The sequence below is a fragment of the Armigeres subalbatus genome, chromosome 3, assembly GCF_024139115.2.
Source record: "Armigeres subalbatus isolate Guangzhou_Male chromosome 3, GZ_Asu_2, whole genome shotgun sequence".
Lineage (NCBI taxonomy): Eukaryota > Metazoa > Arthropoda > Insecta > Diptera > Culicidae > Armigeres > Armigeres subalbatus.
Window position 1 is genome coordinate 23,714,263 of NC_085141.1, and position 26,796 is coordinate 23,741,058.

The following is a 26,796-nucleotide window of genomic DNA, read 5'->3' on the forward strand; positions in this document are numbered from 1 at the left end:
CCGGAAGTTCCTACAGGAGTACCTCCGGAAGTTCCTCAAGGAATTCCTCCGGAAGTTCTTCCAGGAATTCCTCCGGAAGTTCTTCCAGGAATTCCTCATGAAGTTCCTCTAGGAATTCCTCCGCAAGTTACTCCGGAAGTTTCTCCAGGAATTCTTTCACAAGTTCCTCCAGGAATTCCTCCGGAAGTTCCTTTGCAAGTTCATCCAGAAGCTTCTCCGGAAGTTCCTTCAGGAATTTCTTCGAAAGTTCATCCAGGAATACTTCCAGAAAGTCCTCCAGGAATTTTTCCGGAAGTTGCTCCAAAATTTTCTCCGGAAGCTTCATCCGGAATTCCTCCAGGAATTATTCAGGAAGTTTCTTCAGGTATTCCTCCTGATGTCCTTTGGAATTTTTTGAAAAACTCTACCAGAAACAGCGGCATAAAAAAATCATCGGTGGACTACTACGGTATGAACATGACTGGTTTATATCAGATTTGTATCGAGCGTAGTGACCTGGTAGTCCAATTGATCCCAATTCCAAAACAGTTCGGAGAATTTAGAACACCTGGTTCGGGTATGACACATGGGCTCTAGACTTGTATGAACATGACTGGCTAATGTCAAAGTTGTATTGAACGGAGTTGACTAGACCAATTGATAATTGGTTGATTTCAGATAGATATCGAGCGCAGTTGACCTGGTAGACGCATTAATCCAAATTTCAAAACAGTTTGGAGGACCTAGAATATCTGGTTTGGGTATATCTGATTTGCAAATCATATTCGTGAGCTCTTCGGAGTTGTATGGACATGATTGGTTGATCTCAGATATCTGTCGATCGCAGTTTTTGTATGGAACTTTTTGTATGAAAAAAAAAATTTCTTCTGGTCATTTTCGGATGTTTCCTATATTCCTATATTCCTATATTCCTATATTTCCGATGACCTATTTTCCCATAACTAACCCGTTCTTCGCAAGTCCATGAAACAAGCTTTCAGAAACTTTTTAAAGAGTTGGAAAAGAGCTACTGTAGCTATTGAGAGTTGAATAATGCATTGATTTTTCAAGAACTAAAAAGTGTCTGGCTCTAATGCCTATATCTTGATAACCATATGGCTTAGAGTGCTGATATGCTGGGGTTTAATGCTCCAAAGCATTAGCATTTAGTAGGTCAACTTGAATTACGAATCAGAGAAAATCGATTTTTTTTATTTTCGGCCACCTGATTCCCCATAGTGAACTGTGGCGGGCCGGTCACGTAGCCTGAATCATCCGTTGAAAATGGTTCTCGACAGCGATCCGACGGGCACAAGAAGGCGAGGTGCACAACGAGCAAGGTGTGGATCAATCAAGTGGAGGACGATTTGCGGACCTTCCGACGTGCAGCCATGGACCGAGCTTAATGGAGAAGGCCACTCCGGCCTTATTCTGAAATAAATAAAATTTGAGGCATCCATCCTGAAAGGGTGAAATAATACTGAGTTTTATTACTTCTACAGGTGGTAATGTCAGCGATTTCTCCCAATAACGTTAATTATTATATTATGCTCTATTAGCACTCATTGAAGGCTTTCGGATATATCTAAAGCTTGCAATACATCGCATTAGTATTGTTGAGTGAATGGGCACCTTGTATTTATGTAGTAAAAATCTTTACAAAAGAAGCTATCAACAATAGCTAGCTTGAAGTGGATTTCATGCTGATATTTTTGAATAAATTATGGATAAGCTTAAAGAGTATGTCTACGATAAAGCGTGTTTAGAAAAATATTTAGGACTAAGCCTTCCAAGGATTATCTTCGGTGGTAGTTTTCCATCGGAAGAGATACTTATCTAATTAATTACAAAAGTGTAGATTCTGATCAAGTTAGTGTAAAGGTTATATTATTTCCAGTATTTTCACAGTATAACATCCTTTCAATCGCTCCAACTCCCTTAGCATAAATTATAGAAAAAATTATACTCTTCTGCATGCACAACTAACATTAATACCATCACGTTCAAATCACATATTTTGGAGGCCTTTAAAAGACTTCATCGAAAGTAAGGTACGAAACATATGTTTGCATCCCAAATTCTCGTAATCAAACTACTTATCATCATCCCAATAAAATCAACAATCATGCAAATTAAAGTTCAATCTTTTACGTCGGATAATTCTTCACAATATCGCTTCTTCGAACTCGAAAGCTTATTTGTACAACTAATCGTGAAGAGATGAAAGGAAATGCTTATTTTACTAAAGGCATTTGAAACTATTATCAGTTAATGGCTTCTTGTATGAACCCCTCTTTCGGTGCTTTTGTGTGAAAATCTGTAGGAATTTAACGAAAATTACACCGAAGCGCGCTGGTGGTGGAACCAAATAAAACGACCTCTCTACTAATATCTAATCATCAAAAGAGGTACCAAACAAAACAAAATGGCTTATATGAACTACACGGATCGTACAGTATCATATCTAGGTCCCACCGTTACTATCACTGGCCGGAATTGGAGGTAGGTTGGGTGGAACGTACTCGATAAAGTTGGCTGGGAATTGCCCCTTTTGCCCATTCGTTTCTCCATATAACCATTCGGACGTGATCTGACCCAGGACTGTCACGTACTCATTTTCCTATAATACGATAGAACGAATATAAGAATTATTCATAACACATATAATTATGATTTTCATAACATACCAATATCGTTAAATCGTCTAAGGTTTCCGCGTTGAAGGTATACAGTACACGCACTTTCGGATGGTGCTTATTAAAGCTATTGGTTCCACTATAACTAATATCACCATATTTAGGAGCAGTTTTAGTACTGCTGCTGCTGATACTGTGGGTGGCTGCAGATGGTATCCGGTCTTCTTGCAGCGGCACTTTTACCTCAATATAGTTGGTGGGAAACATTCCTTCACATCCACGGCGATCCCGGCCTAACATCCACTCTTCGTTCAGTCGTTTCAATAAATAAATTTTATCGTTGGTCTGAAATGAATGAAAAGCATAACATATTATATTAGGAATCTATGAACGACATCTTTAGAATATTTATTATGTTTCAACATGAGGCCTTCCGTAGCTCAGGAAAGATACGCGACTGACTGCTCAACGTAACTGAAGAATGATGCCACAATTTTGAGAAGAGTTTCAATTTCCCCCAGGAATTTTTTTAGGGGCAATACTAAGATCTGAAGGTAGGTTGGGAACCACTGCTATTTAAGGAGTACTGAGAGAATGGATTGACAAGGGTCGTTAACTTGTTGATTTTTCCAACGTTATCGTTATTATGACACGTAACTATGAGAAAATTTACGACTGATAAGAATAAAGAGAGAAGCTAGACGGAACGGAATGACAAATAATACGCCGAAGGGAAAGTACATGATAGGAAGAGGTTGAAGAGGATCTAATAGAAGCCAGCTGTCATGGATTTGCATTAGTGGAGCGAGGTTGTCGATGAGTTTGTTATTTCTGTTCATTGTAAATAAACATCTTAAAACCTCGTGCTCATGAGTTTGTGTATGCTAAACAGGCATTGGTATTCCTTAGTCTAGTGACAAGATGCCCGGCTACAAAGCAAGACCTTGTCGAAGATTGCTGGGTTCGATTTCCGTGTAATAAATACTAAGCTGCGATGCGACTAAGGGATCTAATGGCAACCAAGGAACAAATGAAAAATGAGTTCACTCACCCTAAAGCAGAGATCCTCCTCGGTTTCTCCGCTGAAATCGTACATTGCGAATCCGTATGGCTCGCTGGCGCACTCAAGATCGTCAGACACATCTGCCGCCAGACAGGGAGGTGGCGGTGGTGGAATGTTTGGCATCGGCGGTGATGGGAGTGAATCCTGTGATTCCTCATTATCGTCTTCGAAGCCATCCGTCGTCGATGGTAGACCAACAGGAACGACTGTAGCCGCAGATGGCAATGGGACAGGCTGCTTTACCGACCCCCATAATGGCAATGGTGCCGGTTTCGATTTGTGACTATTGTGCACAGGCGTGGATTTTTGACTATTGCCGGCACTGCCTGCCTTGATGATGGTGGGCATCGCAACGGTTTGTACTTTTGGGGCGACGGATTTACCATTGCACAGGGGATCCACGAATTCGGATGAATAGAGTTTACTGTTCACCGCGGGGGTTCGTATCGTGGCAGAACCAACCGGTGCGTACATGCTGGACGGGTTCGTTAAAGGTCTCGCCGATGTTTGGGACATTCCGAAGGCGTCGGAAAGATCCCAAAGGTCTTTAAGGGCTGACGTAGAAGGTGTGGCAGCCGTAGAAGATGCCGGAGTGGTGGCCATTGAGCGCTGATGTTCGTGCTGACTGACAAAATCATCTTCGAAGCCACTCTCTGCCTGGGACATGTTTCCATTGTTCGGGGAGGAATAGTTCGAGTCCGAACTAAAACTATCTACACTGATACAATCGCTGCAGGATTTCTGGGTGAACGTGGGCGAGCTTGGTGGTGAGTCAAAGCTTATCAGTTCTGATCCGCTAGCGGTGGGTTGAGCATTGTTCCCTGCAGTAAATCCGATGGAACCGTACTGTCCGGTCGGATGTTGACTCAAGGGCGGTGGTTGTTTCGGAGGTGGAGGTAACTTCATTGGCAGCTGCCCCTGTTGCGACTTGACCACGCCTTTTGAACCATGGTTTCGTTTCTGACCGAAGAGGTTCGACAGAATGTTGATGGACTGTGGCTGACCGGGTTTCTTCAGAGCCGGGACCACTTTCGGTGGTGGAGGTCTCGGTGGAGGTGCCTTCTTAGGTTTCATATGGAGCTGATTTCCGGTTAAGGGAGGGGCAGGTCTACTGCTGGCCGCGCTATAGCCCGTTGGCGGTGGACTGAATGGTGTGTCATCCCAGTTGGTGGCCGGACTGTAGCGTGTGGTTTTGTTCGAGGTTGCTTGTGGGGGCGGTGGAGCTGGTCTTGACGGAATCGTCATATTTCTAGAAAGAGAGACAACATAACTTTTAGTTTTCTTCTAAAAGGCTAGATAAAGTGTGCAATACAATGTTTAGGAATAGCTCTTACTTTTTAACCGATATAAGTAATAAAGATAGGTACTCAAACTACTCCAAGAAAGCGTTCAATTTTAAAAGTTCATGTTCGTGAACTCTATGTTATTTTTTTCGCATACTTAGCATGACTATCAGTTTGAATTTTTTAAATCATTTTTTTGGGAGCACCCCATCCTGCAACAGGGTGGCTCCACTTGTTTGCCAAGCCAGAGGTGACCCTAGGGGCCTTTCCCTCTATGCCGCTCCTTCCCAGCTACGAGCTAGACACTTCTACACTCTGAGGAAAATCTATGCTAACTGCGTTTCTCCTGGTTGATCCCACGTTCGTTTACGTGCAGTTTATACTCGATTAATATAACCTCCGTATCCTCGCCGTGTAACGATTTAATCTTGCATAGATTACTTTTTTACTCTAGCTTAGTAGAAACTTTCAAAATATGAAAAATGATTTGTTTGATTTTCGAATTCTAATTTTCGTGATTGATTACATCTTTTGATTACATCTTGCCTTAGATTTCTAAATTTAATGATATGACATCAAACTGATTACTTATTTTGTTAACAAAAACCAACATCAAAATAATTTTCAATTTGCTTTCTTCCACAGCAAGAATAGTTTTCGATTTGATGTCACAGTAAGATTTTTCTGCTATATATTTTGAGCTTTTGACCAAACGACCGAAAGGTTATCAATCCGAGTTATTAAAATTAGACGATTTTCATAACAACTCAAGCTTCTGTGAGTGTTATTTCTCCAATATTGGAAAGCTGTCACAAGCAGAGCTTAAAATCTCGGGTACTTATTCAAAAGGACGTATGTGATTTTGTAAACAAAGATTCATACGTCGATTTGTCTAATCTGAAGGTACTCCCACGCAAACCAACACTACCAACAGGTAGCCGAAGCCCTCCCCTACCTGTCGGAGGTGATGATTTGTGTGGGTGTGCCATCAGAGGGGCAAATCGACGTTCGAATATTTGTTTACAAAATCACATACGTCCTTTTGAATAAGTACCCGAGAAATATTCAACTTCATGAAGCAACTTCGGTCCGAATTTTGACAAACATCGCATTAAGAAAATTATTTTGAGCTTTTTAGTGGAATGTCTTCACTTGTCATAAGACGAGTTTGTACAATCCCATTTAATTCCACCACTTAATTGTACCTGTGACCTTGTCAAGGTACAATTAAGTGGTGGAATTAAATGGGATTGTACAAACTCGTCTTATGACAAGTGAGGAAACATCGCATGAATATTCAAAACATAGAATGACATAGTCAGACGACTACTCCACAAACTCATTCATTCGACTGTCACTGAGTGTGCTTACTATGTGCAGAAAAAAACATATTTAGCATTGTTTATGTTGATGTTTACCGTTGAAAGTGCCTCGCGGATGAAAATCGGATTTAGTTCTATGCAGAGTGTAAAATAATCGAAATTTTTTGGTGAAGTCCACCTCCCTTCACTTGTCAGCTCACTTTCAGACGCATTCATAGTCGGCTCTGGACTGTCAATATTCAATTGAATATTAGTCATTGAATATTTATGCACATTCTACAAATTGATAAATTATCTGAAATCTAAACACGATTTAAATGAGTGAAGTAATTTATCACATAGAACTGAATCCGATTTGCATCCGTGAGGCACTTTCAATGGTAAACATCAATATAAACAATGCTAATTATGTTTTTTTTTCTGCACATAGTAAGCACACTCAGTGACAGTCGAATGAATGAGTTCGCGGAGTAGTCGTCTGACTATTTCATTCTATGTTTTGAATAATCATGCGATGTTTGTCAAAATTCGGACTGAAGTTGCTTCATGAAGATGAATATTTTAGGCTCTGGTTCTATGTGACAAATTACTTTACTCATTTGAAACGTGTTCAGATTTCAGATAATTTATCAATTTGTAAAATGTGCCTAAATATTCAATGACTAATATTCAACCGAATATTGACAGTCCAGAGCCGACTATGAATGTGTCTGGAAGTGAACTGACAAATGAAGAAAGGTGTACTTCACCAAAAATGTTCGAATATTTTACACTCTGATCCTAAACAATGCTAAATATGTTTTTTCTGCACATAGTAAGCACACTCAGTGACAGTCAAATGAATGAGTTGGTGGAGTAGTCATCTGACTATGTCATTCTGTGGGCAGGATATATAGTTGGAGCAAACAAAATAACTGCTTACACTCACTTCGCGTTCTTATAAATTTCTATTTTGCCAATTTCATAGTATTTTTTTATGTGTGCTGGCCATGAAGCCAGAATTGCTTTTATTCTCTCCGCGTGTCTCTATATTATACCAACGTCTCTGATACAAACATTGAATCGTTACTCATTTAAGCCGTGGTGCTTCAAAGCATCGCCAAAACGCAGACAATAAATGGGATATATTAACCACACTAAGTCGAATCCAAATCCAACAGACGGAATCAAGAAAGATCCATCACAACTGAGGTATATGTAGATATTAGGGTTTTAAGCAACGCTTCATCGGTGAAAATTTCTTGGCAAGAATATTTGGTTCTCCAAACATGTTTTTTTTTGCGTAGAAAATCTACGGCTACAAAGGATAATTAAAATGAATGCAGTTGAGGAAAGCACTGCTGATAAAAAATATTTTATTATTATTGTACTGATACAAAATAATAAAGCCTATGACTAATCTATCGATAAAAGTTTTCAATTCCATATGCTTGATTATCATGTCAATATATCCTGAGTATCAGTATCAAAATGTTAAAAAGTGTAAAAAATCTTTTGGAGACATACCTAGTAAGAATATGAGTCTATTCTTTCAAATATAAATCTTGGAAGTGTAATTATTGATTTACAAAATAGCCTCTAATAGTGCCCCTGGAGATTTTGGGAAGCTTTATTGTGGGTATATTAAGGCGTTAAAGATTCAAAGGTTTTTGAAACTGAGTTTACTGCCGCTACTCGCATATCAGTCCCATTTCGGTTTTCGTCACTTTTTAGTTAACACCGTGAATAGCATTTAATTTTATCATACTTCCACATAACATGATGAAAAATGAGACTTTGTTCGGGAGAAATGTGAAAAAATACCAAACCAACCTTGTCCCATATTGAATATACACGCACACCAGTCCCATCAAGAATTTACATAAGTGGATTGCTCAAAATTCAATTATATTTCCATTGATTTGAATCGTTTTGCATCAACTCATTGGATGAGGAATGACTCTGTAATATTTCAACTAGATCGTAGAACGTTTGAATTTATTAGATTTTTTTTAAGTTTCGCATGTAAAATGCGTTTTGAGACTTCATCGGCTATTATCTCAGTATGCGAAAAACCAATATGGGACTGATATGAAAGTACCGGCAGTTTAGTGTCCGCGTAAAAAACGCGTAAAAACTTCTCAAAAATCGATTTTTCGGGGTTTTTTCGAACCGCGAAAAAACGGCTTTTTCGAAAAATCCATGTAAAAAACGTGTAAATCCCGAGAACCGCGTAAACCGCAAAATCCGCGGAAAACGCAGAGAAAGCCATCCCAGTGTGCCACAATAAAATTAAAAATGTTACTTGGGTTCCCCCGCAAACTAAAATGAACGACGCTGCCCTTTCGATCCCATTAGACAACAATGGCTCTAAGGATCGCTTGATGACTCCTGCAGAGAAAGTCTCCAAAGTAGGTCACTGCCTCGTCAACTCACACAATCTTGGATAGAATATCGTCAGTCCATATCAAGCAGTCGTTAACGAGTATGTGTCCATTTGACTCCACTCGGTGGAGTTGAAAATCTCAACTGACGAATTGACGACGTACATATGTATACCTTCTTCTTATTATTATTGGCATTACATCCCCACACTGGGACAGAGCCGCCTCGCAGCTTAGTGTTCATTAAGCACTTCCACAGTTATTAACTGCGAGGTTTCTAAGCCAGGTTACCATTTTTGCATTCGTATTATCATGAGGCTAGCACGATGATACTTTTATGCCCAGGGAAGTCGAGACAATTTCCAATCCGAAAATTGCCCAGACCGGCACCGGGAATCGAACCCAGCCACCCTCAGCATGGTCTTGCTTTGTAGCCGCGCGTCTTACCGCATATGCATATCAAAACATCACAAAACATGAAGGTCCCCAGGCCTCAACAACATCCATAACTTCATTCTCAAACACCAGGCCTCAATAACATCCTGAACCTAATCCTCAAACATATGAGTGCTCCGTTTTCCGAGCACATTTCGCTGATTATTAGCAATCCCCATCTGGAAGCCTGACAAAGATCTATTCTCTCCCTAAAGTTGTCGTCGCATCAGCTTCCTTTCAGGGTAACCCAAGCTGTTTTAAAAGGCGATTCAACGCCGGTTACTTGAGTGCCGGCCGCAGCATCTTCTTCGAGGAATAGTTTGACTTCCGCCGCGGTTGATCAAATGTACACCTACACCACCAACTGACACATCAAGGGACAAGTTTGTCTCCAGTACCTCTGTCATGGCGGCCTAACTACAATATACCCAGCTGTCGACCAGGATTCCGGGTCTCAGTCAGCGGAGCACACGAAACATCTTAGACCAGATCGAGGATCGACCTTGCAACACCGAATCTTTCGCTTTTGCTCGCAAAACAAATTGAAGACCCCTTAAACTCCCTCTGTCAGCAAAAGATATTCCAGACCGCGACGACGGCGACAATCTTTATTTTGAAACTAAAATATCTTTTACTCTCTTTAACTTGATATTTTTAATGTAAAATGTCTATTTCTACATTAAACAACATATCGTCTGAAAAAAGCTTGAATAAACAATATTGGTATGTATCGAACGAAATGTTTAATTAGATTCAAATATGATGCCTTTGTTGATCAGCCGATTGATTTCAGGCCACGCTACTCCTCGTTGACCTGTTCAAACGATCGATTGAAGTATGATCTTTACCAGGCATGAAGTAACATAAACACTAGCCTCAATTCAGATACAAAGGGCTTCCACCCTTTTTTACCTGAAGCTGCGCATCAAACTTAACTAAGATATTATCGTTAACTACTTTCCCGCCCTATGAAGCCGTTCGTCAATGAGAGGCAATTAATTGAACAAAGCGCTCTTACACGTTATGAAAAACTGGATTGCAAGTACTTACACTTTTTTCTGCGAAATCACTAATTATGTAAAACTTTGGTAGAGAAGTCTTACCGCAATGGAAAACAGACCCGTTTTTGAATGCACAACCGAGCAATTTAATGTTTCGCTTCTTTATTTTCGCCAAATAGCTCGTAGAATAGACTACAGTGCCGTTGGTAGTACCGAATGAGCAGTGTCGTGACGAACGCTCATCGAATGCGAACGCTGCAAACTTGCTCACACCTCACCTTTAACAAAAACTAACTGCCCGGCATACCTCTCTATACATCGGCGTTGGCGTTAGGTTCGTGCGAGTGCGTAAAAAATATGATAGCATCAAACGCGACAATGACTCAGCCCCAAACGGTTTTCTCCTATGCGTTGTATACTACCGAGTACCGATTACTGAGGAGACACCACCACTTGCACTTATCGAGGTCTCTATCACAGTTCATTGTTTGTCGCGATCTCTCTTTACGCTCGTGCCATGAATCTGATATTCCTTGAACTGGCATTCATAGGTGAACTTTGCAAAATTTGATTGATTCCAGCAGTTTGATGGGTCATAGAATGTCTTAAAATGGATTTAAAAACAGTGGACTTAATAGTTTAGCTTTGTTATATAGTTATATAAGCTTTGTTTCATTCGTCTATTTAGCGGTGAAATGGTTTGCATTTCACAGAGAAATAATCTAGATCTTTTCTAACCAAATCGTTGTGAATCGCATTTCAATTTTAACCTTTCTACAGTGCTAAAAAACTCACACTGACAATGTTTGGGTCATATTGACCCGGATTTGACTTAGCAATATTACAGGCATTTCTCAGTAAGTTATTATTTCCAGCCAATAAAAGTAATATGATGGTTATACTTTTTTTTATTTATGCCGTGGAAGCCGTAAAATTTGTAACAGTATTTTCAATAAAGATTTTTCGTACGGTTCTGCCTAAAGTCTTACGAGTACACATGTTTATTGCATTATGTGAATCCTCTGAAAGCTTGCTGGGTACGTTTTTAAGAAGTTTATATTCCGAATAAAAATTGAAAGGGATGACGATCCCTTACACTCGGTATAGACGCCGCGGAAAAAATCACGGTGATACGCCGCACCTACTTACTATCAGCACATTAATGAGATATTATTATTAAGTTGGGTCAAATATTACAAGTGATTGGGGGGATAATCCTGCCAAAAAATTGGGACGTCCTAGGGTATTTATTCCATTATTAATAACATGTCACAATATTTCTAATATATGCAAAAAACGACTTCGACTTAATTTGTGTCGCTTTTCATTGTTATCATGCGTGCTCATCGCTGCTCACAATAAATGAGAAATAGATCAATTTGCACTCCAATTATTTGTTTTTAAGTATTATTGCAATGGGTACATGTTAAAAATTAAAGTAGCAGTTACCCTACGAAGGAAAAGCAGGCATCGAAGAACATTCTTCTCATCCCCACACTGGGACAGAGCCGCCTCACAGCTTAGTGTTCATTAAGCACTTCCACAGTTATTAACTGCGAGGTTTCTAAGCCAAGTTACCATTTTTGCATTCGTATATCATGAGGCTTAGACGATGATACTTTTATGCCCAGGGAAGTCGAGACAATTTCCAATCCGAAAATTGCCTAGACCGGCACCGGGAATCGAACCCAGCCACCCTCAGCATGGTCTTGCTTTGTAGCCGCGCGTCTTACCGCACGGCTAAGGAGCGGGCGCTCGAAGAACATTTCAATAAGGAAAATTAGACCAACTAAGCATAGCATACCATAAGTGAATGTACAAAGTACACCCAGGTTTTTTTTTACACGGTTTGGTTTTGGTCGTTTAAGACCTTCAGCGTCAATGAACCAATGAGTTAACCCACGAAAAAATCACAAAAAATCTAAGAAAATTCAGGGGGTATTTAAAAAACTGAACTAAAAAATTAATGAAATCCAACCGTGTAAAAAAAAAAACTGATTAATCCACCTAGCGGTGTTGGTGCCTTTCTCGTGCAAAAAAAAATACAAAAAAAATTGATTTTTAGTGTGATTTGCGCATAGAAAATAGTATTTTGGCCATAACTTCTGATCCCATAGTCCAATCTAGCCAATTTTCAATAGCACACAATGGGACAGGATTCTCAGTCGAATGGAACTTGTTGCGAGTGATTCGGTCAATGCTAAGTTCCAAAAAGTGTGTCTACAAAATTTTGTGCACATACACACTTACACACACATACATACATACACACAAACAGACATCACCTCAATTCGTCGAGCTGAGTCGATTGGTATATAACACTATGGGTCTCCGTGCCTTCTATAAAAAGTTTGTTTTTGGAGCGATCATATAGCCTTTACGTATACTTAGTATACGAGAAAGGCAAAACCTGGGTGTACATGTAAAAATCGTCAATTAGGTAATTATCTGCATATTGTCGCAAATTGATATTTGAGAGAACTACCTTTTCCTATACATAAGCAGTTGTATACCTGGCCACGTCCTTACAATCACGTAGTTCATCATCAGATGTCTCATGAACGAAATTTGTGTTTGTTGGTTGGTTAAATAATAGGGATCTCTATTTGACAATAAAGAGCGTGTATCAATAAAAATATATAGGAAAAGTGATTAAAAAGTGTGACACTCAAAGAGAGGCTCTCCACTCAGCGACACCCTCTTAAGTACCACGGAGTTGGATATTGGGAAGGTATTCTTTGGGTCAGGATTTGCCTGTATCTGGCAATGTGATCATGGTAGATCTTACGTTATGGGTAAATGTAGAAAAACGCAATATGTGCAATTGTTGACGATTCATGTAGTTGATTGTGGGAGAAAAAACGAATAAAAAATGAATAAAAGACTATTGATGAACTAATCTCATCGACGTGTATTGAAACACAGTAGTATTTTTTTAATTTTTTTACCCTATGATTTTTTTAGGTTGCAAAACAACTATAAATGGTTATGTTTTCCCGAACAAATATAGATCGTTTATTTGTTGTAAAAAAAGTAATAACCTCAATTCTCCAACGTTTTCCACATGCGGCGTCTCTCCCTGAGGTGTGGCATCTCACCCGGATTATTTTTTTCCCAAACACGAATAGTATAATGGTATAATCCAACTTTTTTGTTTTGGCAAATTACCTCTACATTATGTAGTAGGATCCTTAAACTATTATTTTATTTTTTTATTTTATTATTTATTTGGCGACGTGTTGCCATGGACCGAGCCGAATGGAGAAGACTCTTACATACCGCACAGGCCACTTCGGCCTTAGCCTGAATCCTTAAACTAGCAATAACAATAAATAGAGTTTCAATTTTACGTCGCGGATTGTTTTGAAGGAATATCGATTCTTTAAAAGGTTTGGTGCTACAAAATACTTTGATTATCAAGTAATCAAAACATTTTTAAATCTGTTTCTGTTACGTACACTTCTTCTTCTTCTCCATGGCTCTACATTCCAACTGGAACTTGGCCTAGCTTTTCAACTTAATATTCTATTAGCATTTACTCAGTTATTAATTGTAAGCTTTTCTATGCCCGCCATTGCATGAGTATGTATCTTGTGTGGCAAGTACAATGGATACACTAAGGCCAGAGTGTCGAGAATATTTCCAACCCGAAAACAGCCTAGACCGGACCGAGAATTGAACTCGCCATCTCCGGAATGGCAATCTTACACTGTTGCTCGCAAGGCTACTGGAGACCCATCACGCACACTATGGATTCATTTGAAAAGATAAGTTACACAATTCTAATTTTTCCAATAACGGCTTGCTGTTCTAAGCGATTTGTAACCTTTCAACATTATAAAATTCAATCAAAGTTAATTGCCTAGATTTCGGGTATTGGCTACCCGACATGGTTATTGATTTATATAGTTCTGAAAAACTTCGATGTGAATATGTACATTATGTGAGAGATTTTGATTTGGAAAATGTATTGAAGGTAACCATTTGCCATCGAAACGACTCGAACCCATGACCCTCAGGCCTCAGGCCTTTTGTTTAGAAAACGAACAATTCTGTGTAACTTTCAACTCCCAGGACCGATTTCAACCAAATTTTGTCACATATTTACTATAAAGAGACGATCATATGGAAGGGTAATTTGAGAAAGGGAGAGAGATCTGGAGGGAGGAGTATTGTTCAAAAAACGGGCAATTCAGGACCGAAGTGAACCAAATTTGGTACACACATTCTCTATCCTAAATAGAAGATAACAAAAGAGGTGGAATGGTCATTGGGAAAAAGGGGTGGGTATAGGGGGATGGGTTATCTTTGGAAAATGAGCAATTCAGTGTAACTCCCAACCCCCAGGACCGATTTCAACCAAATTTTGTACACATATTTACTATGAGGAGCCAATCATATGGGAGAGTAATTTGGGAAAGGAGGGAAGGGTCTGTAGGGATGGTTATTGTTCAGAAAACGGGCAACTCAGTGTAACTTCTGAACCCCTGAACCGATTTCAACCAAATTTGGTACACACATTCTTTATCCTAAGGAGATCAGTTCTAACGATGTGAAGTTGCATTTATTTATCAACTGTTAGACAACGATACTCTAATTTGCCATTGCTAAATTGCTAAAGTAATGAACCATTAATTCGGTCTTATAATTGCCCTTTTCCACTTTAAGTCAACTTTTAGGGCTGTGTTTTTACAAGCATATAGAGTAGAGTGGGGCAAGAGTGCGCGTGGGGTAAGAGTACGTTTTCGATTTTTTGAAGTAATAAAAAAAGATAAACTAGCAGCACTGCATCAGTTTGACAGGTATTCTGGCCAACTATTATCATGTGTAATTGTAAACGATTTGAATAAACAACAAGGGAGATATGGAGTTAGATAACTTTTTGGTCATTTTGCTAAAAATAATTTGATTTCCACAACTAGTATTTCATTACCATATATACGTTCAATCAGGTGAACATTATACCATTTCAATAACCTATTGTATAGAGTACTTTATGATACAGAACACCAATCCGGTTGGTTTTCCAAGAAGTCAAAACCATTACTTGAATAATTTTTGGCACTGTGGGGTAAAAGTACGCAGGAACCGGTGGGGCAAGAGTACGCATATGAATCTTCAAGTTATGATGTCAAACCCGTATCTCCGGCCCAAATAAGACTTCTTCCAAGCGTAAAGATCCACAACTAAGAAAAAAAAACAGAATTCGAAATTATCACTAGTCTTTAGAATTAGTTAAAGTAATTCGGTGTATTAGCGGTGAATTAGCGAACAAAGCACTGAAGCGAAATAATGAAATTGTATTAGAACTTGTTGTACACCTAAACATAGATAGCCAAATTTTACGTAACGTGATTGGTAGACTTTCTTTAAAGAAAATGCCTTTGTATACGCCACGCGAAACCTGATATATATTTTTACCTCTGTCGATTTTGTATATATAAAAAACAATGGTTTTTCGTACGAAAGTGCACATTTTTATGACCCCCTCCCCCTTTAAGAGTTACGTAATCTTTGAACATTCCCTAATATATGCTCATTAAACATCAATTAAATGTTATTAACTCTTATTTGAGTTAATATATACTTAAAGCACATGATTGGATAAATGCGTACTCTTACCCCACCCGATGCGCACTTTTACCCCACCGGTGGGGTAAGAGTACGTTTTTCACTTGTCTTGCAATAAGGGTTCTACTAAAACGAATCTCAATAATTTCAATATTTTTTCCACTGGGTAACATAAAGGAAGAGGGAACTGGGTAACATGAATCATCGACACTGATTTGATATGCAGAAGCATTGCTTCATAAGGGCCACATGATCGATTAAAAACTAAGTGCGTACTCTTGCCCCACTCTACTCTATAGCTTCATGGTTACTTGGGTAATGATTTATTCATTTTTGACAATGATGACTGATAATGATAAACAATAAAATTTATAATGATATGGAAATGCTAATATCATCTTCCAAACTTAGACGCACATGTTCATGATAGAATTAGAGGCGAAAGTATAGAATAGTTCCGTTAGGATACGGCAGGCATGAAGAATGTTTTTATAGAAGTCGATTTGAAAGCGAGCGGAGGGCAATATTTGTGATGGCACATATCACACGACCTTCCTTCTGCCAAGTTCCCGTATGAAGGGGGAGGGAAGAATATCAGTGTGGAAGCTGATATATCTCCACTGGCTAAATAAAATTTATGTTTGACAACGATTATGAATAATAAAAAACCGTTGGAGTATGATTAACGATTACCGATAGTGATTAAATGTTGAATAATGATTAACGATCGATATGGTTAATGATTAATGATTATGAATGATCAAATTGAAGGATTTGCATAGTGACCAATAATCAAGTAACCTTTATTCCAAATTGGATTATTAAAATGTATAAAAATTATATGATTATGATTAAAGATTAATGAATAAAAGCGAGGTATGCAATGATTAAAATTGATGATTAATGAATAAACTCAAACAAAATTATGAATATGATTAGTGATTAATGATTAAATGTAAAATTCTATGATTATGATTAATGAATAATGAATAAATTAAGCATTATCACGATTAAATCTATGCCAATACTCTAATGCTCTAATGCTCTGATATGAATAACTCAATGTTTGTATGATTGTGTGTATGTTACAGCATAACTTCTGAACCCCTAGGCCGATTTCAGCCAAATTTGGAACATACATTCTTCATATTAAGGAGACGAAGATAGTGGGTTAAGGATGAACAAAGGAGGATGTGAGGGAGTGGTATTGTTTAGTTATCGATCAACTCAACCCTTCATCGAAATCATGGTTTGTACAGTAGAAAGCAATGATTAATATGTTTTCTTCTAATATGGTGAAGTGATCCCTTCTTTAAAAATAGACGTTTGCCCGGAATAAGACATCGGTGGATGTTTTTCCTTCTTTAGAAATAGACGTTTGCCGGAATAAGGCGATTTTTAATTTGATCCCTTTTTCAAAATCAGTCAATGTTTACAAATGAAATCTGCCTTCTTTTAATCACATGATGAAGTATCAATAAGAAAACACAATTCTTCTGTTTATTGATTTTCCGATTTTGAAAAAAAAAAACCAGATTAATCCACCTAGCGGTGATGGCGCCTTTCTCGCACAAAAAGGTAATAAATGTAGCCTTTACGCTTACACCTCGATGATGTACAAGAAAGGCAAAACAGTTACACCGTCTAATGTTGTGATAGAAAATTTACACTAGTAGACGACAGATGGCGCTGCCAAAAGTTTCTCGAATTTCCTATGTTCGAATTTTGACTTTCGGACAATTTCATAGTACTATGAAACTGAACAAAGAGCATACTTACGCCTAAATGCGTGCAACACGAGCATCTTTATAGTACGATGAAACTCTTAATGGGAAGCCACGGATAAAATATTCATAGATGCAAGGCATTTTTCATAACACATTATTGTTCTATGTGACTATGTCTCATCACTATTTTAATATTATCTATTTTTTGCAATTTGCAATTATTATGAAATTCAATAGTGATCAACAGCGTTTTAGTCTCTGTCGGATGCAACTTGTTGTAAGAAAATCAGTTAAGAGTTTCTATGTGAAAATTTGGCTAATGTTTTTATGGCATTTTGTGCACACACACGCACACACATACACACACACACGCACACACGGACAGACAGACATTTGTTCAGCTCATCGAGCTGAGTCGAATGGTATATAACACTATGGGTCTCCGGGACTTCTATCAAAAGTTCGATTTTGGAGTGAAATGATAGCCTTTCGGTACAACTTAGTTGTACGAGAAAGGCAAAACTGCGAATCAAACTGGCAACTCCGAGCAAGGCCGGGTACATACAGCTAGTACCTCATAAATGCTCATAATCTGAACAGGTTTTAATGCATATAAAATTGACTTCGCGCCACCCCTAAATGGCCACCGAATTGCCTGAAATTTTGCCAGGACTCCTATATTATAAAAATGATGCTAATAGACATATGGGAGTTGGAATTTTCGAACATTTTTGAAATGTGAACTGCCCTAGTATTAATGCGTGTCGATATGTCCCGATAACGAAACCAGCAGAATTCGGAGACGCATCCTGGAGATCGTACGTACTTTGGACTCCGCAAAACGCTACGATCGAATTTCACCGCCGTACCAAACTGACCATCTACAAAACGCTCGTTAGACCGGTAGTTCTCTACGGATACGAGACCTGGACGATGCTCATTGAGAGCCAACACCCACTTGGAGTTTTCGAGGAAAGTGTTGCGTCCTATCTATGAAATGAAATGAATCACCAGTTGCAGCAGCTGGTGCGAAAACCATCCATTGTTCACACCGCGGAAAACCGCAGTGGGCCGGACACGTAGCTAGAATGTCGAACAACAAATCAGTGAAATGGCTTTCGATAGCGATCCGACGGGCACAAGAAGGCGAGATGCGCAGCGCAATAGAAATGGATCAGAAAGACATGCACTAAACAAATGACACGGGTATACTAAAAAGTTCAATGAAATGGACCCGTCGGTTCATCCCGAACAAAGAAAAAAATGTGTATTTTGGAAATGTTATACACGCCCAAAATACACATTTTTTACACAATATGCTGGAAACAGATTCACAACCAACATCTCTAATGCGTGCGTAAAATTTTGAACAAATATTAATCAAACGAAACACTTAAGTATTCAATTTTTCTGCGTTCAAAAGCATTCCACTAAACACTTACCCCGTCAAAACCACTATCACAACGCTCAACGTGCCACTTCAAACTGAATGCAAAATATGAACTGCACAAACCATCTTTGTTTTATCCTCGTATATTCAAGGAAAAGATGAATGAATAGTATTTCGTATACATATAGCGTTATCATTTTTCGATGATAAAACAGCAACACTCTACCATATGACGCGGCGCCAGAATACGCCTCTCATCGTCATCTATTTGAGATACCATCGTCGACGTCGTCGCATTCTCGCAAAATTCCCAGTAACTTCCTTGATGCCCCATTGCCGCCAGACACTGTAACTTTTATCATAATATGGTGGAAGAGCCAGCTGTTGACCCATTACCAATTTAGGCCGATACAAATATTTAAAAACTATTTTGTCTCCCCCATCCTCGGATTTTTTTTGCCAAAAAATAATATTTTGAGGGGGCAACAAAATAAAATTCGGATAATTTTGAGGATTTTCAAAACATTCTTTAACAAATACGAGTTTTTTTTATTTTTTTTCATTTTAATATTATTTTTTTATGAACCCCCCCCCCCTGGGTTTTTTATGACTGACTAGGCTCAAATTTGGCATAAACATTCTTTGCATATCAAAAAATATTGTGGCCAAATTTCATAAAATTTGGTCGACAAAAACCCTCCTGCCAATAATAGAACAAAACCTGCCAAAGCCGTCCCCCTACTACATTTCATTTTCATTTTGAAGCGTTTGGTGGGGGCGATGAGAACGCAAGTCAATCCAAGGTGGATAATAGAGAGGGTAATGGCAAAAGAGTCCTTGCAGACCACTTGAACGCTATGGGGAAGGATAAGGACGGGGTAAAGTGAGGTTCGGATTTGGAATCGACTCGACACTAATGTAAAATGTACTTGAATGCAAACTAGTCAATGATCAAAGGCTAAAAAGATAATTTCAAAAATTCTAGTACAACGTTTTTCTAGTTTTTAAAATGTAATCTTCTTCTTTTGCCTTGGAAGCAGCTGTTGTGGTTTGAAAGGTCACTTAGTCATATAGTCCAATTATAAGTAATTTAATTAGTAAGCTTTATGTGATCACATTGAAAATAAAAAAAAATGTTGCGTATTAGTGTTCTATTGTATAACTTCAATTTATGCAGAATGAAGATTAATTAATTTTGTTTGTTCTGGGTGTAGAGTATGCGTTCGTCAAATCACTTTGTTTACCTAAGTCATTGCTTCGTCAATGTTCTTAAGCTGTGTCGACACTACAAACTCAATGTTAGATACTACATGTAAAAGTGTTGAAGAATTTAGTTTATTCTATTCAAGGATGTTAACGATCATTCAGTAATTTGCGCTCGATCATTTAGTAGTTTGTCAATAACACATTCCAGAAGCAGAATTTCAAAATATGTTGTATGGTGGACTTCTTGTGCGATGGTTTTTCTACAAGTATGTCTAATGGTTCGTTGTTTGAATTCCACAAGTAACGGAGTTATAGCTATAGTTTCAGTAACTTAGACTAAATGATAACAAAATTCCAATCATTTAGTTTGAGTTACCGCAACTAGCGCTCTAACTCCGTTATTAGTTGAATTCTAAAAACGAACCATTAGGCAAAGTTGCAGAAAAACCTTCGCACTAGAAGTCCACCATACAACATATTGTGAAATTCCGCTTCTGGAATGTGTTATTGACAAACTACTAAATGATCGAACGCAAATTACTGAATGATCGTTAACATCCTTGATTCTATTGTCATTTTGTCAAGGTTGCCTATAACTTTAAACTATTCTAACAAGTAGCTTTATCGGTGATTAATTGCGTTGATTATCTATTAAGTTCTAATCAAGGTCAACTATACACCCAACCAGAGATTGCAACATTTTATTGCAATCTCGCATTAGTTTCGCGTACAGTTTGCCATAATTTGCGACATATGCACAGATTGCATTAAGTAAACGGCAGGCCCTTGTATTAGGTCCCCGGTCACGAGAAAATAAGAACTGGTTATGTGTTTGTGTCTACATTGAATCTAATTTTACACTCCCATCGAGGAATGAAATGCTGTATACTTCGACAACCTCAGCAACCTTATAAAAAACTGGATCAAAGGCGGGAATTGAACCCGGACCCTCCACACTAAGCACATCTAGACTGACGCGCTAACCATCTGGACTATTTATCAGACTAGCTTTATGTACCCGGCCTTGCTCGGAATTGCCAGTTTGGTTTTCAGTTTTTTACAATCAGAAAAAGATAAAACCAATTGGTCAACAGAGTAATTGTGTTAACTTATTGATACTTCGTCATTTGACTAATAGAAGGCTTTTGGAAGCATTGACTGATCTAGAAAAGGGGATCGTTGGTTTGAATAGGCTTATTCCTGGCAAACGTCATTTTCTAAAGAAGGAAAAACATCCACCTATGCTTTATTCCGGGCAAACGCCCATTTTTAAAGAAGGGATCACACTCGCCATTGCCTTTTTCCGGGCAAATGCCCACTTTTAAAGAAGCAATCACATCCACCATCCAGAAGGAAACACATTAATTATTGCTTTTCACTGGGCAAACCATGATTCCGATGAAGGGTAACAATAATCATTGCTCTACACCCAGCAAATGCATGCTTTCTATGAAAGATTTTTCTGATGCTGTTCATAATTATCCTAAATGCCCTTCATGTCAAATGACCTTTAGCCAAATATTGTTATGTTAATGGCCTGCTTCATTCAGGGATATGTTATTGTCGAGGATTTGCTATTTTTAAGGAATTCGGGAAATTTGTTTTCAGAGCATTGTACAATGTGAAAGAACCTCGAATGAACTAAATAAGAGGGGTTTCAAATTAAGACGTTTTCTGAACAATACCTAACCCCAACAACCTCCTGCATTCCGAAAGTTTCACCCAGCCTCTATATAATAGTTAATATGTTTTTACAAAATTGGTTTGAATTGACCCATGCGGTAAAAAGGTATACTAAACTGCTCGTTTAATAAATATACCATCTTTCTCATTCAGCTATGACACTCCTATCCAGTCTGATATAGTCTTCCTTAAACAGAGAATATGGGTTCCAAATTTAGTGGACATCGGTAAATGGGTTCAAAAGTTATGCTGAATTGATCGATACCTAAACAATACCCCTCTCGCACACCATCCCCTTTTAAAATTACCTACCCACATCCACTTAAGTTGTTTCCTTAGTACATACAATATTTGATACAAATTTAGTTCAAATCGGTCATTGGGTTCAAGACTTACATTTAGTTGATCGATTGCTGAACAATACCCTTCCCTCCATACCCTCCTTTCTTCAAAGAGCATCCCCAATCACGCTATCGTCGTCTCCTTAAGATAAAGAATGTGTGTTCCAAATTTGGTTGAAATCGGCCAAGGGGTTCAGAGGCTACACTGAGTTGATTAATAACTTAGCAATACCCTCCCCATACCCTCTCCCTTTTCCAAAAAGCATCCAAAACCTCCTATCGTCGTCTCCTTAAGATAAAGAATGTGTGTTCCAAATTTGGTTGAAATCGGCCAAGGGGTTCAGAGGCTACACTGAGTTGATTAATAACTTAGCAATACCCCTCCCCGCACATCCTCCCCCTTTTGCTAAGAGCATGCTTAGCTCCCCTCCATTGTCGTCTCCTTAAGATAAAGAATGTGTGTTCCAAATTTGGTTGAAATCGGCCAGGGAAGAGTTACACAGAAGTTACACTGAGTTGATCGATAACTAAGCAATACCCCTCCCCCTTTTCCAAAGAGCATCCCTAACCCCCTATCGTCGTCTCCTTAAGATAAAGTATGTGTGTTCCAAATTTGGTTGAAATCGGTCAATGGGTTCAGAAGTTATGCTGGAACATACATACAAACATACATACAAACATACAAACATTGAGTTTTATATATATATATATATATATATATATATAATATAATATAATATATATATAGAAGATAGAAGATAGAAGATAGATAGATAGATAGATAGATAGATAGATGAGGAACGACGCGACCAAAGGCAATCATTATCCACGTTTCATGCTATGCGGATGTGACAAGTGGAAGGGAAACAGGGATAGCAATGAGTGATACAAGTGGAATAAGCATCGTGCATATTTGTGTCCTTTTTCGTTATCAAGCTAAATGGAATCGGAAAGATTGTGTGGGTTAAAGTTTTATTGCTGTACACGATTCATATACTTGTTCTAGGAGGAGTTAACGAGATTCGTTTGGATGTATTGATCGAAACCAAATAAACCGACTTAATGCAATGAGCTGTATTAACAAGTATGACATTCTCTGATCGGATTGAATGCGAGATACAAAATGCTTAATACAAAGAATGTCATACAGAATTGTTTTGGGTGTAGGATTCACTTTTCGGTGGCAAACTAAAGCTTCATCACGCCTATTGCCTATCTATTTGTAAAAAAATATCGAGAATGAAGCTGTTATAAGATTGTTCATATACCATCATTATAATGTGTGTTTTTTTTTTATTATTGCTCTTCGAAATGAGGCATAACAAAATAAATCTGGTACCACGTTCCTAGTTTTGAAAAAACTTCTACTCAGTGTATCCAGCAGTCGATTCCCTACGAATGTCTTGAATACTTTGTTTTTCAATAAATGCCTAGCTAGCTGAATGTAAGCGTGGCTACGACTCAGCGTCACAGGGAACGCAACAGATAAGTATTGCCGAAAAGAAGAGAACTCACATCATTATCACCGATGAAAAAGGCCTCTGTCTGACTGCGCTACCATTCAAGGCTCCAAGACACGATGTCCGTTGGATCACATGCACATGCGTTAAATCAGTGCGCCAATGCCAGATATGTGACGCGGCACCAAACAAAAAAGTCAACATGTGATACCACCTTGACAGGATATGTCTTTGGTTGCTATTTCAGTGCTAATGGCGTAAGCCCACCCATCGCGGCAAGATCACATATCCGAGGGGAGGGATTTTTTTGTCGAGAAACAGATATTAGAGAAAAATGCCCAAAAGTAGCGGAATTTTAAACTTAGGCGAGGAAATATCCAATATGTTGAAATTGCATAGCTCCCCTCCCCAATTGCTCCCTTGCTGATACATACATAAAACAATAAAATACCCGATGTTATTCGTTGAAATTAACGTTTGAATGTCTCTGTACATGCCCTAAATCTAGGCGCCCTGGGGTATATAACAGGGAATCGCTTTCCTGTAGCCGACACTCCATTTGACTTCCGTGTTCCGTTTTGGGTTGTTCTTCTTGTCAATTATGGACCCCCAAAAGATTCCTATAATGGACACTGTCGTGTTTATTTTTTCCAAAATTGTATAAAATCATCTATTTTTACATTCCATGGCATTTCCAATGCATGTAATCATATCATTGGAATGTAAGTTAGGTTCTCCCGATGGAATTTCATTGAAAAATGTTTATATTATGGTGTAATATTGTAATTATAGCTGGAGGGTCCATTATTGGTATTTTGACCAATAGTGGATCCCTTCACTATTGGTCAAAATACACTAGATGTTAGAATAAGCATTAGCGTTGTTACGGTGTAATTCGTCGATTTACCAAAAGTGATACTCATGTAATTCCTTCGATATCCCTGTCTATGTTACCAGAAATCAAGAAAGAAGTTTCCTTGATTCCAGTATTAGACAAAAGTTAGAAAAGCATGAGGATTACTACTCCCGGCTACGCCCATCTTTACCACATGTAGGGAAAGGAAGGAAATGTGTATTTAACGAGTGACCACCAACATAGCGACACACTCATAAGTATCACTGAATCAGATAATGGGAAAGGTATTCGTTGAATAAGGTCTAGCCTGTAGTTGGCAATGTAACTATGCACAGTGGTCCAGGAAGCAAACAAAATGGTAATAACTTTTTTAAGCCGAAAGTAGCAGAGATAGGAAGAAACTATGTTCTACAAAGTTGTTTCTAATGGTAAGGGCGTTTTTGGAGTTTTGATGAAAACTAGGGTGGACCACATTAAAAACAAATAGAACATGTAACTTTTTTATTTGCAAATATATAGGTATACATTGTTCCGAAAAGTTGTAGCTCAGCTAGTTTCCAAACATTTTGCTAAAAAAAATGTTTCTCTAGCTCTTAAATTGACCGATTTAGAGCAATTATCCCAAGTTGACTTAGGGTGACCCTTAAAAAAACAGTTTTTTTGCTCAAACTTTTTTGATTCACATTTCTCAGCAATGTGGTGTTCAGACGACTTTTAGAGCTTTGCAAGGAGCACATTTTCATGTACTTAGCTATGGTACATTTAACTCCGTAATACACCACGTAAAGGCGTCACGGGTTTAAAAAACCCAAAGCTTTATGTTAGATAGAAAATTAATAGTGTGTTTAGATCACGAGCTATTCCACATAGAAATACTTGAAGTCAAAGTCTAACACACTTAATTCACTGGAAATAAAGTAAATTACGTTTCACATCAAGATGCTATGAATGTAACGTAATATAACTCGCAGTGTGAACACTTGACTCTATAAAGCCTTAACACTATCACAATTTACGTACATTTTAAACCGCTTCTTTGGCCATTGCTGGTGCGGATAGAGCCCATACGATATGGCCGATAAAATATCACACATGTTTCGTCAGATCCTCCTGCTGCTCACTACTGGCTCTTTGTTTTTTTTTCTCGGGGCACTGATATCGACAGCGAGAGCGGAAGTTTTGTTTTTGTTTTTTTTTCTTTTCCTCTATGAATGCAATTAGTTTATCAATCTCCGGACACTGAGGTTTCGTTTCACACTTTCTGATTTCCCTTTCGACCGATGAAAAAGATACATCACCAACGATATGCTAATTTAACAGTTTTAATTAGAAACCGCGCAATACGTTGCCCTTTTTGTCTTTCCAAGGTATACACGAAACGTGCTGTCTGCGAGAAAATGATCTTCCGAACTTAATGCTTTTCCTGCTCTGTTGACAGTGATGTTTTCCTGTGAAATTGCGCACAATTTATAAAGATTTTTCTGCCTCCCGATTCCATATGTGTTAAGTTTGCCGCGTTGATGACGATGTCGCACTTCAGTAGGTATTTAAATATACACGACTTATAACCGCAATACGGGAAAGGAAAAAAAGTTGTTCTTCGGGACAAAGGATAGGAAAAAAGTTGTTTATCTACAGAATGCGATCAACATATAAAGGTTCTCAAGCATCTTATTCGCGAGACGCGAATTTCCAATACGGGGAAAATGTCTGTCTATATTATTCCTACAGATACAGGTGGTGGAAATTCAAGCAAAAGCGCATGCGCGATTTACTTCTTGAACTTTTACTAATCTAAAAATTGAAACGAACTGTGGGAAATGCGCAATATATGTTTGTATTCCCAGACGGTAATACGAGTTTAATGGTACTATTTATTAAGTCAACATTTTGTTTATCGTTCAAAAGATAGCTTAATCCGTGTTTTGAGTCACACAGTTCGTTGAATTAAGCAAATGATTGTTTATTTGTATGACCTTGCTCCAAGATAGATCACGAACCGATCGACGGACGACATTTCTGGGAAGTTCTATATGTGAGGTGTTTCAGAGGCAAAAACATTGACTCGAATCTCCAACTTGTAGTCGCAAAAATTCCAGAACGATGTGATAATTAATGCACAATTTCTTCTTCCATTTACTCCCACTACAATTATTTGTATCACAGGTAATGTGACCAGATAAATTTTATGTGAGCGCGGGACAAAAAAAAAGTTCATAGTTAAATATGTTTTAGAAATGCGCTCAGAACTTATGTATTACCCAGGTTTAGTTTGCTAAGAGTTCGATAAACGGTAGCTCATTTTAGAAGTCAAAGCTTGACGTAACTGTCGAATCTATCGAATACTATCGATATCCACTATCAACACTTTAAAGGTCGTCTTCTAACTGAAGTAAATTTTCCGCAAGATTTTGATCCGCATGAAATTTTAAAGTAGTGGGATCTGGACGTTCCGTGTCGAAATCCAAGCAATCACGTCG

The 26,796-nt window shown here is 38.3% G+C and overlaps 1 protein-coding gene across 2 annotated transcripts in view; it reads right to left on the minus strand.

Annotated features, from left to right (window-relative positions):
- Positions 1 to 1,590: 1,590 nt before the first annotated feature.
- Positions 1,591 to 26,796, minus strand: part of LOC134225497 (uncharacterized) — a 94,071-nt gene continuing 68,865 nt past the window's right edge. Inside the window, exons 1-4 of one of the 2 annotated variants that reach the window (XM_062705612.1) lie at positions 25,337 to 25,759; positions 3,667 to 4,927; positions 2,667 to 2,960; positions 1,591 to 2,599 (exon numbers count right to left, since the gene is read on the minus strand). In XM_062705612.1, coding sequence (XP_062561596.1) covers positions 2,444 to 2,599; positions 2,667 to 2,960; positions 3,667 to 4,927; positions 25,337 to 25,410 — 1,785 coding nt within the window. In that variant the 5' untranslated portion in view covers positions 25,411 to 25,759 and the 3' untranslated portion in view covers positions 1,591 to 2,443. Of the gene's footprint in view, positions 2,600 to 2,666; positions 2,961 to 3,666; positions 4,928 to 25,336; positions 25,760 to 26,796 lie in introns of those variants that run through there. The other variant, XM_062705613.1, reaches the window with a different exon arrangement.